Genomic DNA, 14,494 nt, shown 5'->3' on the forward strand with positions numbered 1-14,494 from the left:
TTTTATGCTTTATTAAACCAGCAGAGAGGGGTGAATTCATGCATCTCTACACACGACTCAATAAACACACTTAACTAAAAGAAAAATGACCTTTTTAAGGTACAGAAACTCGGTCTTTAACAGGAATCTTGGGAAATATCTGTCCCACCTCTGGGAACACTGGTGGATGGAGTTGCTATGGTAACAAGAGAAGATGACCCAACTGGAACATTATTTGGAAACACCTGAAACTGCGGCAAAACGTCCTGATAAAGAGATAAATACTGTACTGTCCCACCTGTGTTTGGAATGTCTTGGAGTGTTTGTGGTTAAAATGCAGGAATGTATGTTTATTAATAAAGATTTATAAACATTAATTTGCTTTAAATAAAAGATAAAACACGAAATATGTTGGGTTCACATTGTATGTAATCAAAATAAATATGGAACAAACATTGTGTTTTGTATTTATTTGTATTTTCCATCATTTTTCTATCGTTTTTTTCTGATTCAGGGTTTATATTTAACCCACTCTGCCCTCAGAGCAGCAGATCTATAGAAAGACCAATAAATGCACACAAATATAATGAACATACATTTACACTATAGATTCAGAGCATGTTTTTTCAAACTGTCTATATCATTATTTAATTTCTAGCATGACAGAAAAGTTGTCTACACCTGTATAGGTTGTTAGGTGTTATCATGTGAGTGAGGTTGAACACTTCTAGGAATTCTACAAACACATTAGTCTATAAACTCATCTATCAAAATAGAAAATGACACTTTTATGGTATGGAAATTTATGGAGATGTTCTTTAACGTGAATATTTAGAAATATCTGTCCCAGTAATGGGAAAATTGGTGGACAGTGTTGCTATGGTAACAGGAGAAGATGACCCAAAGCACGTACCACTGGAACCAGTTAAACTACATTAAAAGTCCAGTGAAACGCTGAACGCCGTGTTAGATTTTGCGGTTCTTTCGCAACAGTCTGCAGAGGACAGAGACTTTCTCACTCCGTCTTCCTCGTCCCTCATCATCACTCCGCTCGTAGATTAACGGGGCTTTTCCAGTGATTGGAGCTCCTGGAGAGCAGGACGGCACTGCGGAGGTGATGAGGAGGTGCTGATGGGAGCAGTGATGAAGCTCTGGGGATGCTGGGAATCGGCCGGTCAGGAGAACGGGTCCGTAATTATCTCGGCTTTGCTGTTGATAAAGAACCAGATCTGAGATCATTAAGATTAATTTAGGATTAAAGTGTAATCAGACTCAGAGTTCAAGTGATTTATCACAGCATGTCCTGCTGATGTTTGCAGGTGAAGCAGCTCATCAACATCCGGCTCATTACGCCTCATTTTAAAGCTCTTCAGAGGTCAAACACGCCTCCTAACTCCTTTTAACTCCTCTTAACTCAAACACACTTTATCTAATTTAATCATTTCTTATCAAATTAAGTTAATTCAGTGCATATATAATACCTTCTTAACCAATCAGAATCTCATATTCAGCTGTAAGAGACAATAGACAATCAGTTTACTATGAAACACCAATCACAGTCTGTATTTCAGTTAGACGTGAGGCAACAAGCGGCCAATAAAGACCCGGTTCTGAGATCATTAAGTTTAAATTAGATTTAAGGTGGAATTGGGCTCAGAGTTCAGGTGATTTATCACAGCATGTCCTGCTAATGGTTCCGGTGATGCAGGTTCGCAGGTGAAGCAGCTCATCAGTGTAACGACGTCCGGCTCATTACGCTTCATCTTAAAGGTCATCAGAGGTCAAACTCGCCTCTTAACTCAACAAAAGTCCTCAACAATTCAGTCACCAATTTAATTCATTCTCTAAGATCCACATGATAAAATAATGCGGCGCACCTTAAACTTTTTTCTACTAATTCAGTCTCAATATAATTATATAGATTATTGATGCTCTGATAAGCAAAGAGGAGATCAGTTATAGAACCATCACAATCTGTAATTAACACCCATATTTACACTCTATTTTGGTTGGTGGGTGGGGCAACATGCAGGTAGATTTAAAGGCAGAACCAATCAGAAACTGTATATAAGCTGTGGGTGGGATAACAGAGTCGTAGTTCAGTATAGGAGCAGATGTTGCGTAGAGAGAATAGGTAGCACTGCTATGCATTTTAAACTCGTGTTTTGTGGGCGGAGTCTTCCAGCGTTCGGTGGGCGGATTCTTCAGCCCAAATCCAGGTGAGCAGCTAGTTTAGTTTGTGCTGCAGCTTCAAGTTTCCCCTTTATTTATTAGCTGGCTATCATAGCTCATGTAGCTCGGCTAACCCGTCCAGACAGTGGACGGTGTGGTATTGCTTGTGGTTATTACGTATGTTACGCTAGGGGCGGTGACTATGTGGTTAATGTGGGTGGGGCTTTGCTGTTGGGGGCAAATTGGGATGCTTTTGGGGCGTGTTCATACTATAATTATTATAATAATAATGTGTTGATGTGCATCGCTGATCTGAACGTGATAGTGTGGTTTGAGTGATTGAACTGATCTCAGAACAGTTTATTTTGGAGGATAGTGTGAACAGGTGTAGTCAGTTCCAGTCAGTCTGAATCCCAGTTAAAGTCTAAACTGGGAGGAAATGGGAATGAGGGGATAGTGCTGCTCTTACTGTAGCGCTAATGATGAGTTTCCCACAGTCTGATCTCCCAGCGTCTACATTAAAGTCTGATTTTAGGTGCAGTCTGATCTAAAATGCTTTATAATGTTTAATCGAGTTGTCTCCCAGTTCCTCCCGTTTGATCTGTTATTAATGCAGATATCGCTTATCGTTATAATCCCTCTGTATTAAACATGGAGCTGTAGATCTTCAGCCTCCACCCGTCTCCTCTTTCAGACCTCATTACTGACCTCCATACGGACCCGACCGGAACCTGCACACTCACACTCACGCTGAAATATACAATACATATACAATACATATTACATATACAATATATATTCAATATACCAGATAACGTCTTCTACTGTACACAGGAGTTTAGTAAGAGTTATTTCTGATCCTGTTCTAATACTAATACTTCAAATGAACTCTACATCTGTGCAAATGCACACACAGAGTGTCCAGTCTCTTTAGTAGAAAAGTACTGCCAATAGATTAGGACTCTCTGGAGCAAATAAATAAATTCTGTTGGCTTTGTGGCTGCGCCGATAAAATAGCAATCCACAAAAGTAAGAGCTCTCACAGAGAGTCTTAAAGGGAATGACGAGCAGGTTCTCTTCACTAGGTTTTGTTCACTAGATTTTGTTCACTATAGGTTCTGTTCACTAGGTTTTGTTCACTATGTTCTGTTCACTAGGTTTTGTTCACTATAGGTTCTGTTCACTAGGTTTCGTTCACTATAGGTTCTGTTCACTAGGTTTTGTTCACTAGGTTTTGTTCACTAGATTTTGTTCACTATAGGTTCTGTTCACTAGGTTCTGTTCACTAGGTTTTGTTCACTAGATTTTGTTCACTATGTTCTGTTCACTAGGTTTTGTTCACTAGGTTTTGTTCACTAGGTTTTGTTCACTAGGTTTTGTTCACTATAAGTTCTGTTCACTAGGTTTTGTTCACTAGGTTTTGTTCACTAGGTTTTGTTCACTATAAGTTCTGTTCACTAGGTTTTGTTCACTAGGTTTTGTTCACTAGGTTTTGTTCACTATAAGTTCTGTTCACTAGGTTTTGTTCACTAGGTTTTGTTCACTAGGTTTTGTTCACTATAAGTTCTGTTCACTAGGTTTTGTTCACTAGGTTTTGTTCACTAGGTTTTGTTCACTATAAGTTCTGTTCACTAGGTTCTCTTTACTAGGTTTCGTTTACTATAGGTTCTGTTCACTAGGTTTCGTTTACTATAGGTTCTGTTCACTAGGTTTTGTTCCTCTAGGTTCTGATGTGCACGTTACGGTTCTGCAGCACCGCTGAGGAACACCACGTTACCCACCCAGTGCTGCTCCATCCACTGCAGGATCAGGTCAGGCTGTGTAATAGTGAGCAGCACCGTTCACCATCACCCGTCCACCAGAACACTGATCCACTCAACCAGCCCGGTCCCACCCAGCACTACCACTCAGATCAGCTCCACCCAAACTCTACTGCACTGAGGGAACACACACACACTACACACACACACACACACACACACACCGCAGTGTGTCTGGGTCAGACTGTGAGATTTGTACACATTAAATAAACAGTAATATAGTGATTAGTTTGTGTTAGTGTTGTGATGATGATGATGATCTTTTACAGAATGTTCTGGATGAAGAACAGAATCAGTCTGATGCACCTGAGCTGTTTAACCTGATTCTGTGACCCGAGCCCACCAAGCCCCGCCCACTCTGCCCCGCCCCCCCTGCTCTTTAATCTGCTGTATTAATAAACTGATCCTCACTGATCAGACTCAGATTACCTGATCTTTAATACACCCAACAGGTTCCACAGCTTATCTAGAACCTCCTGATGAGGTGAACTTGTTTCTTGTTTTTGTAGATGAGTTGGGGATGAGTTGTGGATGAGTTGGGGATGAGTTGGGGATGAGTTGGGGATGAGTTGGGGATGCAGCCCACACAGAGCCCCACGCTCCCCCAGAGCAGCAGATCTGATAAAATACTGTATATAAATTATGTTTATAAAGTGTGAAACGTGCAGAGAGAGAGAGAGAGAGAAAGCTTCAGGTTAAGCTGAGAAATGCATGATGGGAGCTGTATAGACTGAAATGAAAAGTGCAGATTAGGGAGTGGGCGAGAGAGAGAAGAAGAGAGAGATACGGATGATGGAAAAAAACAGGTGTGAGACCATGACAAGGTGAAGTAGATGAGAAAATGCACCTTCAGTGATCAGCAGGCCAGACGAGTCCCTCAGCCTCTCTCTAAACCCCAGGGCTTAATCTGAACCACCAGAACCAGAACCGTCCTCTACAACTCCAACCCAGCAGAGAGAGAGAGAGAGGGAGAGAGAGATACAGAGAGAGAGGTTAATATGCAACATGCCGCTCATCTCAGCATGCTGTAGAGAGCTGTAGAGGTTCCTAATGCTCCTCCTGTGATAATCCATCCCATAATAACTGCAGTATTCTCTATAGACAGTAGCTGCAGATTGGGTGGTAGGGGTATAGGAGTGTAGATAGAGCGTCCAATAGAAACTCATCCCACAGATTTTCAAGACTCAAAGCCCTTGTAGACGAGTGGAGACAGGATGGAGACGGGATGGAGACGGGATGGTGAGTTGATGGAGACGAGTGGAGACGGGATGGAGACAGGATGGAGACTGTAGTGTGTGGTAGTTTGTATCACAGCTGGTTGAATCATAAGAGAATCTCATTATCAGTCTGATCTTGTTCTGCTCATTATCCTGACGTCCCGCGTCCTCACCACTAATAACCTGCTCACCTTTATCCCACAGCGAGCAGGACAGCGGGACACTCTGTCTCCACCAATCAAATGCTGTCCTACACTCTACACCCACACATTACCTCACACTGATACACCCTCACCTTTCAACTTTACCAATCTATCCACCCCATCTACCTCACCTCTTAACCTTTAACCTCACCTGTTCTGAGTGTGAGTACATACTGAATAATATCTAATAGATACATTCAGAGTAGATAATAAATAATTTATAGTGGGCACTAAATAATACATTTCAGATACAGGATAATTAATAGTGTAAATAAAATAAACAGTATATAGTAATACAGCATCATTCAGATTAAATACAGAATAATTCATATGAATACTGAACTAATCAAGAATTCAGAATAGATGCTAATGCAGCTACATAATTCATACCGGAAGCTAAACAAGAGATCTATACTGACTAATCTGAACAGGGTTTATTATAAGATATTAGTGTTACATTGAGATCAGTGATGATCAGTGATGATCAGTACGGAGAGAACAGCTCAGTCTGGCTCTTTATTGCAGTTTTATGGCAAAAACAAGATGAATTCTCCCAAAACTTATTACATCACACTCTCACTTCAAACTAATTGTAGCAAATCTTACAAATCGATAGAAAAATATTACAAAAATTTTCCCAAGAAATCAAAAAGAAAAAGAGATTATTATTAAAGAACACTGTTCAATAAAGGGTAATTATTAAAGGAAGCAGTTCTTTAACTTAAAGAACCATTTTAATTATTAAACCCAGAACACAGTAAAGCGTTTGGAGAGTAAAGAGATCTGGATATGTTCTAAACCCTAAAAACGGTTCCGCTGCTGTTCTGAGATAATAAAGTGTTTTCAGCACTAAATCCTCCTGAGATCCTGAAAACAAGACTGAATATTTAGAGATATTATTATTATTATGATTAAAGCAGTGATGATACAGTATAAAAACTCTGTTATCTATCTGCTGTAATTTATATCAGTATTGCTTGATTTCAGAATGCAGGGGTTATATAACCATATTTATTATTTATATTAATGTAGAGTTTTATTAACATAAAAAGTAATCTGAACAGTTAAAGTCTCCCTGAAGAGATGAGCGCCTCCTGCTGGTGTAATCTAAAATACTTCTATAAATCTGCTCAGTGATTTGAAAGGGTTACAAAAAGATTAAGTTAAGAAATGTATTTAAAATGAACTAAATTCTCTTTACAGTAAGATTTAAACAGATGTAAACTGTAAGTCTGGATAAGCTGAATTTACTTGTTTGAGGAAACAAGTTGTCTAAACTGTGAGTTAATTTAAATTATGTTTTGTTTTCAGCACAATAATTTGGTTAAAAAACAGATTCGTATTTAGCTTTCTTATTGATTTTGTTGAAATAAAACAGTAATTATGGTTACAACACTGAGGCCATACGGTTCGTGATAAAATATCATCTACAGGTTTACTTACGGTACTTGTGTGAGGAATGACTACACACTGACGGTGAGTTTCACAAACTTAAAGATCCAATTTAAATAAACATGTGGCTGAAAATGTTACGTTAGCTCAGAGTAGTTGAGTAATATTTGGAAATATTTAATTTAACATAAAACAGACTTTTGTTTGTTTTTTATTTAAGGTAAAACTAATTGTGATATTAAATGTCTATTAACTAAAACGTTAGTAATTAGATATAAAATTGGTGAAACTGGTGTGCGGGTCTGAGACGAGTCTTCACTGCAGGAGATGAGACGGATCTGAAGGTCTGAGGAGGACAAACAGCAGAACCCTGTTCTTATAGAGAACACAGATTTCAGATCAGAAGGAACTCTCCATCTCCACCGTGTTAGCGTCTGTCGCGTTAGCGTGGTTGACGTTAGCGTGGTTGGTGTGATGGTCGGTGGTGCTGTTGGTCAGTCCGTTGGTCTCGCTGGCGTGTCCCGGTTTAACGGCGAGGACGTCCTCCATCTCTCGGTCGCTGCTCTGCTGGACCTTGTTGATCTTGGCGAAGCTCCGGCTGATCTCAACAAACGTCTTATTCTTGGTCTCGGGGAGAACCAGCAGCAGATACACGGCTCCCAGAACACACACCACCACAAACACCATGAACGCAAAGGTCTGGAGAGCCTCCTGCACGAGCAAACACACACACACACACACACACACACACACACAAAAACATAATATTATACTATATCAGGATGATTGAACAATGGTCAGAATGCTCATAATAAAGTTACAGGATAAACTCTATTTTATATCCTTTAGAAGAAACAGTGAGGGATCAGCTGTCCTCCATCAGCCTGCTGTAACACTGATAGAGAACAGTGAGTTTATTCAGGCTTATAAATATCTTATTAATTATCTGTGCACAAATAAAGCGAATAAATCAGGTCAGAACAGATTCTGGCTGTTTCTCAGTCTGAAGCTCGAGTTCTGTGTCATTCAGAAGATCACAGTTATCCAAATTCACCATAAAGTTCACCCGGGTGTGTTCTTGCTCCTCCCACATTAGCGAGGATGTGTGGAAGGTGACTTGTGTGGACTTTTAACAATCTGATATCCCACAATGCACCTGGCTGAAGGTGCGATGGAGGAGAAAGTACCTACCTGTAAGGTATACGTTTATAAAACAGTACAGCTGTGTGATAATATAAAGTTTGAAGAATGTAGAATGAAGTTTAAACTTCAGATATGTGACTTATTAGTAGAGTAGTCCCAATACTCTGGACCATAATAGTGATATATGGTTATATGGTTTAAATTAATATTATACAACAGATCCGAGCCTGCAATGTGATTGGCTGAGAGGCATTCTATGAGTGCAGTTATTAGCCGGTAATGGCACTGTGACCAAAGCGCTCCATGTGTTACTGTATTACTCCACCACATACAGGTAAACTAGCAAGGATGCAGCAGCGCTTACAAACCAAACAGCAATGGAACTATTTTACGTTTTTATAACCAAACAGATCCTATTTTCTCCTCCTCTTTAAAATCTTTAATAAACAACAATAATGGAACTGTGGTATAATTAGGCAAAAATACACTCAAGGTTTGTGCTATAATGTGCTGCGAGCGCAGCACAGCAGTGCCGATACTGCACGTTATAGCACGAACCTCGAGACAATTATTGTTTAATTATTATGGGCTGTGAGTGTTTATAACACCTGTGTGTGTGGTGCGTGTTTGGTTATAACACACTCATGTTTACAGTCTAGCAGCAGCATCACAGACAGACTGCCCTAGTACACACACACACACACACACACACACACGGTCAGACCTTGAATCATCATCGCTATTTATAGAATGGATGTCCGCGTGTTGGTGTGTGTGTGTGTGATGGTGTGTGTGTTGGTGTGTGTGTGTGTGATGGTGTGTGTGTGATGGTGTGTGTGTGATGGACCTCGGTGGAGGCAGCAGCAGTAACTGGATTTAATGCTGTATAAACCTGTCACACTGCTCTCACCACCCAGAATGAAAATGCTGGCAGTAAACACACACACACACACACACACACATATACACACTACACACACACACACACACATTGGTAAAATACTCAGGTCACATCATAGACTTTAACAAACTGATATAATCACTATTTCCACAGATACTGATGAAATTATTTGGCACTCTCTCTCTACCAAAATTGAGTTTCTATCCTGACATCATCACCACGCAATCTGTTGTACCCGTACTGCTCTGTAATTAATCTACAGTTACAGTAGATACAGAATCACCAGCACTGTAATATGTTGTACCAGTACTGCTCTGTAATTAATCTACAGTTACAGTAGATACAGAATCACCAGCACTGTAATCTGTTGTACCCGTACTGCTCTGTAATTAATCTACAGTTACAGTAGATACAGAATCACCAGCACTGTAATATGTTGTACCAGTACTGCTCTGTAATTAATCTACAGTTACAGTAGATACAGAATCACCAGCACCGTAATCTGTTGTACCCGTACTGCTCTGTAATTAATCTACAGTTACAGTGGATACAGAATCACCAGCACCGTAATCTGTTGTACCCGTACTGCTCTGTAATTAATCTACAGTTACAGTAGATACAGAATCACCAGCACTGTAATCTGTTGTACCCGTACTGCTCTGTAATTAATCTACAGTTACAGTAGATACAGAATCACCAGCACTGTAATCTGTTGTACCCATACTGCTCTGTAATTAATCTACAGTTACAGTAGATACAGAATCACCAGCACTGTAATCTGTTGTACCCATACTGCTCTGTAATTAATCTACAGTTACAGTAGATACAGAATCACCAGCACTGTCATCTGTTGTACCCATACTGCTCTGTAATTAATCTACAGTTACAGTAGATACAGAATCACCAGCACTGTAATCTGTTGTATCCATACTGCTGCATGATGCTCCTGCACATCACTATTGTTTAATGGGTGGTAATACCCTAACTTTAGGGTGACGGACGCAGAGAGGGCGGGTCTTGGCTCTGACGTAGTGATGTCATAAGTCATGTGAGGGGGTGATATGAGGAGCTGTACCTGAATGGGAGCGTGTTGGTGCTGGTGCTGGGATTACTGCAGGATTAACAGCCCTACGACCCACACGACCTCTGGATACAGACCAGAAACCATAATCCACCGAACAACAGAAAATCTCTATCTCTAACCACACACACACACACACACATGCAATACAAACACACAGTTTTATTAATACGTTTATTGGGGTTAAACCTGTTCTGTCACTGAAAGGAGGATCTAGTACCTGTTGGTTCCTCTAAGCTGGATATAAGATGAGATTGAGAGGGTTGAGTTTGGAGGTTCTACAGGTTCTGTATGGATCCTGCAGCACATGTACCCACAGATGTTGACACAGCTGGGCCTGTAGATCCTGTAGCTCTACACTCGTAGGTTGAAGCTGAAGCTGAGCCCCAGCTGCTCCATAAATGCTGGATTGGTGATAAATCTGGAGATCTGCAGGACGAGGAAGTGCTGCAATCTGGTGGAGACTGTGTTCCTTGGAAACCCTTGCTGTGTGTGGGTGAACATTATCCTGCTGAAAAATGAAAGTTCTGCAGGAGAGAAAGCAGCAACACATGGATCTGCAGGATGTTCTGCACAGATCACTGAGATCACTGTTAGTAATGTTCCTCCTATCACTACTAGGAGTGACCGACTCTCACTGTATGAGATGATGCTTCTCAGATCATCAATCACTCCTGCAGTTTACAGTGTGAACTCTTCAGTCCAGGTCAAAGACCTCCAAACTCAAACCTGAACATCATCATCATCAGATCCCAAACACAACCTGGATTCATCAATAAAGGGAATATGGTTCTGGTCTGTAGTTGTTCAGGTTTTTTGTTTATGGTTTATGGATGGTTTAGCTGGATGAAATGGAAATGATTGTTCTGCTTCTTTCTTTTATAGGTCAGTGAGGGAAGCACTTTTACGCCCTCTTGTGGTTAGACCCAGTGTTTAATCAGACCACACTGTGATCGTTGGTTTGAGGAGAGAGTGTGTGAGCCTGGAAGATCTTGGAGCTCCTGTAGTGATAAATCCAGTAACGCTGGAGAACAGCTGTACAACAGAGAATACATAATGGGAAGTGAATAATGTATTGGGGTGGTCAGACGCTAAACAGCGCTCCCCAGAGGAGAACGTGTTCGGGTTGCTGTGGAGCTTCAGTGTGAGATCAGACTCCTCTATAATTCATCATTTCTATACAGAGAACTGCATCAAACACACTGACACTGCTGTCAGACCTCAAAACACTCCCTGAACATCTCCCAAAACACGGCCTACACATCATTCATTCATCAAAACAGAGAGTCTCACCAACCAATCAGCACTCAGAAAGAGTAACATCAACCAATCAGCACTCAGGAGTGTTTATTTGCTGTGGTGTTGCTATTGATTGTCATTTTTTGTGCATTACTGCTGCTGACTTTTGATTGGCTTATACTGCTACTGAGTGCTAATTGGCTTATACTGCTACTGAGTGCTAATTGGCTTATACTGCTGCTGAGTGCTGATTGGCTTTTACTGCTGCTGAGAGCTGATTGGTCAGTAGGGTGGAAGTGTAATCAAGGCAGACTGAGCTCCTGATCTCTGTAGGTGATCATAACGATTCCACCGTTCACACAGTACAGGTCAGGAAGATCCACCTTCAACATCAAAGCAGCTTCTTTCCTTTTATCTCTCCCATCTCTATCTCTCTCTATCTCTGTCAATTTCTTATCAAAGCATGTCCTCCTGTAAATGTATATATTAATTCTCTTTATTTTACTGAATTGAACAGTTTTCTAACAGTTTCACACAGTTCTGTGTATTTCTGCTTCTGTGGGGACGGTACTGATATGCTAAGCTCAGATTTTACTGTAAATTCTGGAGAAAATCAACTTTAGAGAAGTTCTGCAACATTTTATCTTTACTGACATATCTGGTCCCTAACACACACACACACAAACACACAAACACACACACACACACACACTATCCAGGCTAGCAAGTTTTAAGTAGGTAATGGGGATGACCACCTGCAGTGTCTGCTGCCCCAATTCAGCTCATCACAACTGCGGAAATGTTCACCATGCACCAGTAACAACCACCACACACCAAACACACACTACCACACACCATCCACACTGTTCACACTACTTACCTCAGCACTGTTCATCCATCCACACTGTTCACACTACTGTTTTTTACTGTCTGCATTAACAAATAAAATCTTATTTTGGAATATGTTGTTGACCTGAAATACAGAAACGAATTTACACTCATGTGTAAAACTGCAACATCCAGACGTCTCAGCATGTAGAGAGTTGTAGAGGTTCCTAATGTTCCTCCTGTGATAATCCATCCCATAGTAACTCCAGTATTCTCTATATACTGCAGATTGGGTGTTAGGGGTATAGGGGTGTTGATAGAGAATCTAATAGAAGCAGCTGCACATGGTTCAGTATCTGCAGCGTCTTCAACACTCAAAGCTCTGACTGGCTGAATCCTTTTGGTTGAAACTTTCTTTTTTGATGATGCTTATTTTTTTATATAAATATATAAAACCAATGAAGCTATGTGAGGTATAATAATTAAAATATAATAAACATTAAATATTTGATGAACAAAATAAAAAAAAGGAAAATAAATTCATTAATTTTAATTGTACTTTAATTGCATCGTACTGTATGTGGTATAATATAGCAGCATAATTATCCATTAGTGTCCACATGAGTAAATACAGCCTGAAGAGAGAGAGAGAGAGAGAGAGAGAGTCCTCTACAGTATTTATAGTCAGTGTGTTTTTTCTGAAACAGATCAAAGCTTTGGGCCTTTAGCGTTTTCACACATCCCATAATTACTGAAGGGAACACCAGCAACCAAACACAGCCTGCAGACATGTGTGTTTTTGAAAGTGTGTTTAGGTGTGTGTTCTTGTAAAGAAACAGGAGGCTAATTTGTGCAGATAGAGTGTCAGGGTTTTCCTCTGCTGAGAAGAGTTTGTTGGACACGTCCAGGTAGCTGCACCATTAAAATAGCAAAGTCAGAGCTCACCTGATCTACTCTTAAAGGGAATGATGAACAAGATACACTCTGATTGGTTTATTTCTCACCTGTATGAAGGGGAAGAGGAGTCCGACGGCGAAGTTCGAGAGCCAGTTCACGACTCCAGCGACCATAAACGCAGCTGGACGATACGACTGTTCAAACAACTCACCCGTCAAAACGAAGGGTATCCCTCCTGAGGGAGGGAGAGAGAGATAGAGGGAAGGAGAGAGAGAGGGGGGGTAGAGAGAGTATATGATAAATAAAAGAAATCCAGCTACAATACAAAATAAATATAATGCAGCTGTAAAACATTACAGGTGTGACCTGATTACACACTGAGTTTAACCACAGGAGTGTAAAACTGCTTTTCTTGCTGCTCTATAAAAGATTCTCTAAAGCCACTTTTGAGTAATGTGAGTAAATGTGCTGCAGGATCCATACAGAACCTGTAGAACCAAAAAACCCAACCCTCTCAATCTCATCTTATATCCAGCATAGAGGAACCAACAGGTACTAGATCCTCCTTTCAGTTACAGAACAGTTATATATTCAACAAGCACAATAAATATTATAAAAAATAACATAAACTCACATTATTTACAGAAATATAAATGAGTATTAATGTGGATCTGGGCTCGGCTGCTGGGCTGTTCTGGGAACAGTGTGAGAGTGATGCTGAACAGAACAGAACTCGTCTCTCAGAGGAAAGAGTGAGCAGTAAGAGCAGATCACACCTCCGGCTCGGATTATTTAAACCCCACATTAATGCAGGTAATCCCCCGATATCAGCCTGACTCAGAGCTCAGATCCACACCGACACGCCGCTAACGAGACACCGCCTGATTAAAAGCATCATTTACTTTACTCTGTTTATAGAGTGATGATTAAAACCGGCCAGATGTTTAACACTAATTAAACATATAATCAGTAAATCCTCACCGATTCTCTCTGAACTCTGAAACCTTAAAACTATCACACTCGTACTCACTCCGGCTGAGGAGAGAAGAAGATCCCAAAACAATACATCTGAAGAATACATCAGGAATATTAAAACAGCATTTTATAAACTGGCCAAAAAAAGGTCATCACCTGGATTTAACTAAGCAAACAGGTAAGACCCTCCCATTGGATAAATACTTAGTTACTGCATGTGTGATTAATGAATGTTTCAATTGCAACAAGTTATTAAACTTTAACTGATGCAGGGAGTAGCTTCTCATCTGTTAAACAACCATAACATCTAAGGAGATTATAGCTGAAGCTACTAAAATCAGTTTAGGAACTGTAAAATTCATTATTATTAAATAGTAAAAGGACAGTGAAGGAAAATCATCATTCAGGAAGGAATGTGATGGGAAAGATATCTTGAATGATGGTGATCAGCGATCAAATAAACGTTTGCTAAAATAAATGAAACGTTAAAAAACAGCACTAGAATTCAGAAAAAAATTATGTTTAACAGTGAAAGTAAGAGCTTTACCACTCGGACACTGCAGTGAAGAGAACTGAAGAATTATGTAGCTTTTAGAAAAAGCTTTTATCAGCGAGACTAACTGGTAATTTTTGGTAAAATTGCTTTA

The 14,494-nt window shown here is 40.2% G+C and overlaps 1 protein-coding gene across 3 annotated transcripts in view; it reads right to left on the reverse strand.

Annotated features, from left to right (window-relative positions):
• Positions 1 to 5,894: 5,894 nt before the first annotated feature.
• Positions 5,895 to 14,494, reverse strand: part of slc2a9l2 (solute carrier family 2 member 9, like 2) — an 88,129-nt gene continuing 79,529 nt past the window's right edge. For all 3 annotated transcript variants that reach the window (XM_049467764.1, XM_049467763.1, XM_049467765.1), the window contains exons 12-13: positions 12,980 to 13,107; positions 5,895 to 7,494 (exon numbers count right to left, since the gene is read on the reverse strand). In XM_049467764.1, the coding sequence (XP_049323721.1) occupies positions 7,183 to 7,494; positions 12,980 to 13,107 (440 nt within the window). In that variant the 3' untranslated portion in view covers positions 5,895 to 7,182. The remainder of the gene's footprint in view (positions 7,495 to 12,979; positions 13,108 to 14,494) is intronic.

The sequence above is a fragment of the Astyanax mexicanus genome, chromosome 19 (genome assembly GCF_023375975.1).
Source record: "Astyanax mexicanus isolate ESR-SI-001 chromosome 19, AstMex3_surface, whole genome shotgun sequence".
Lineage (NCBI taxonomy): Eukaryota > Metazoa > Chordata > Actinopteri > Characiformes > Acestrorhamphidae > Astyanax > Astyanax mexicanus.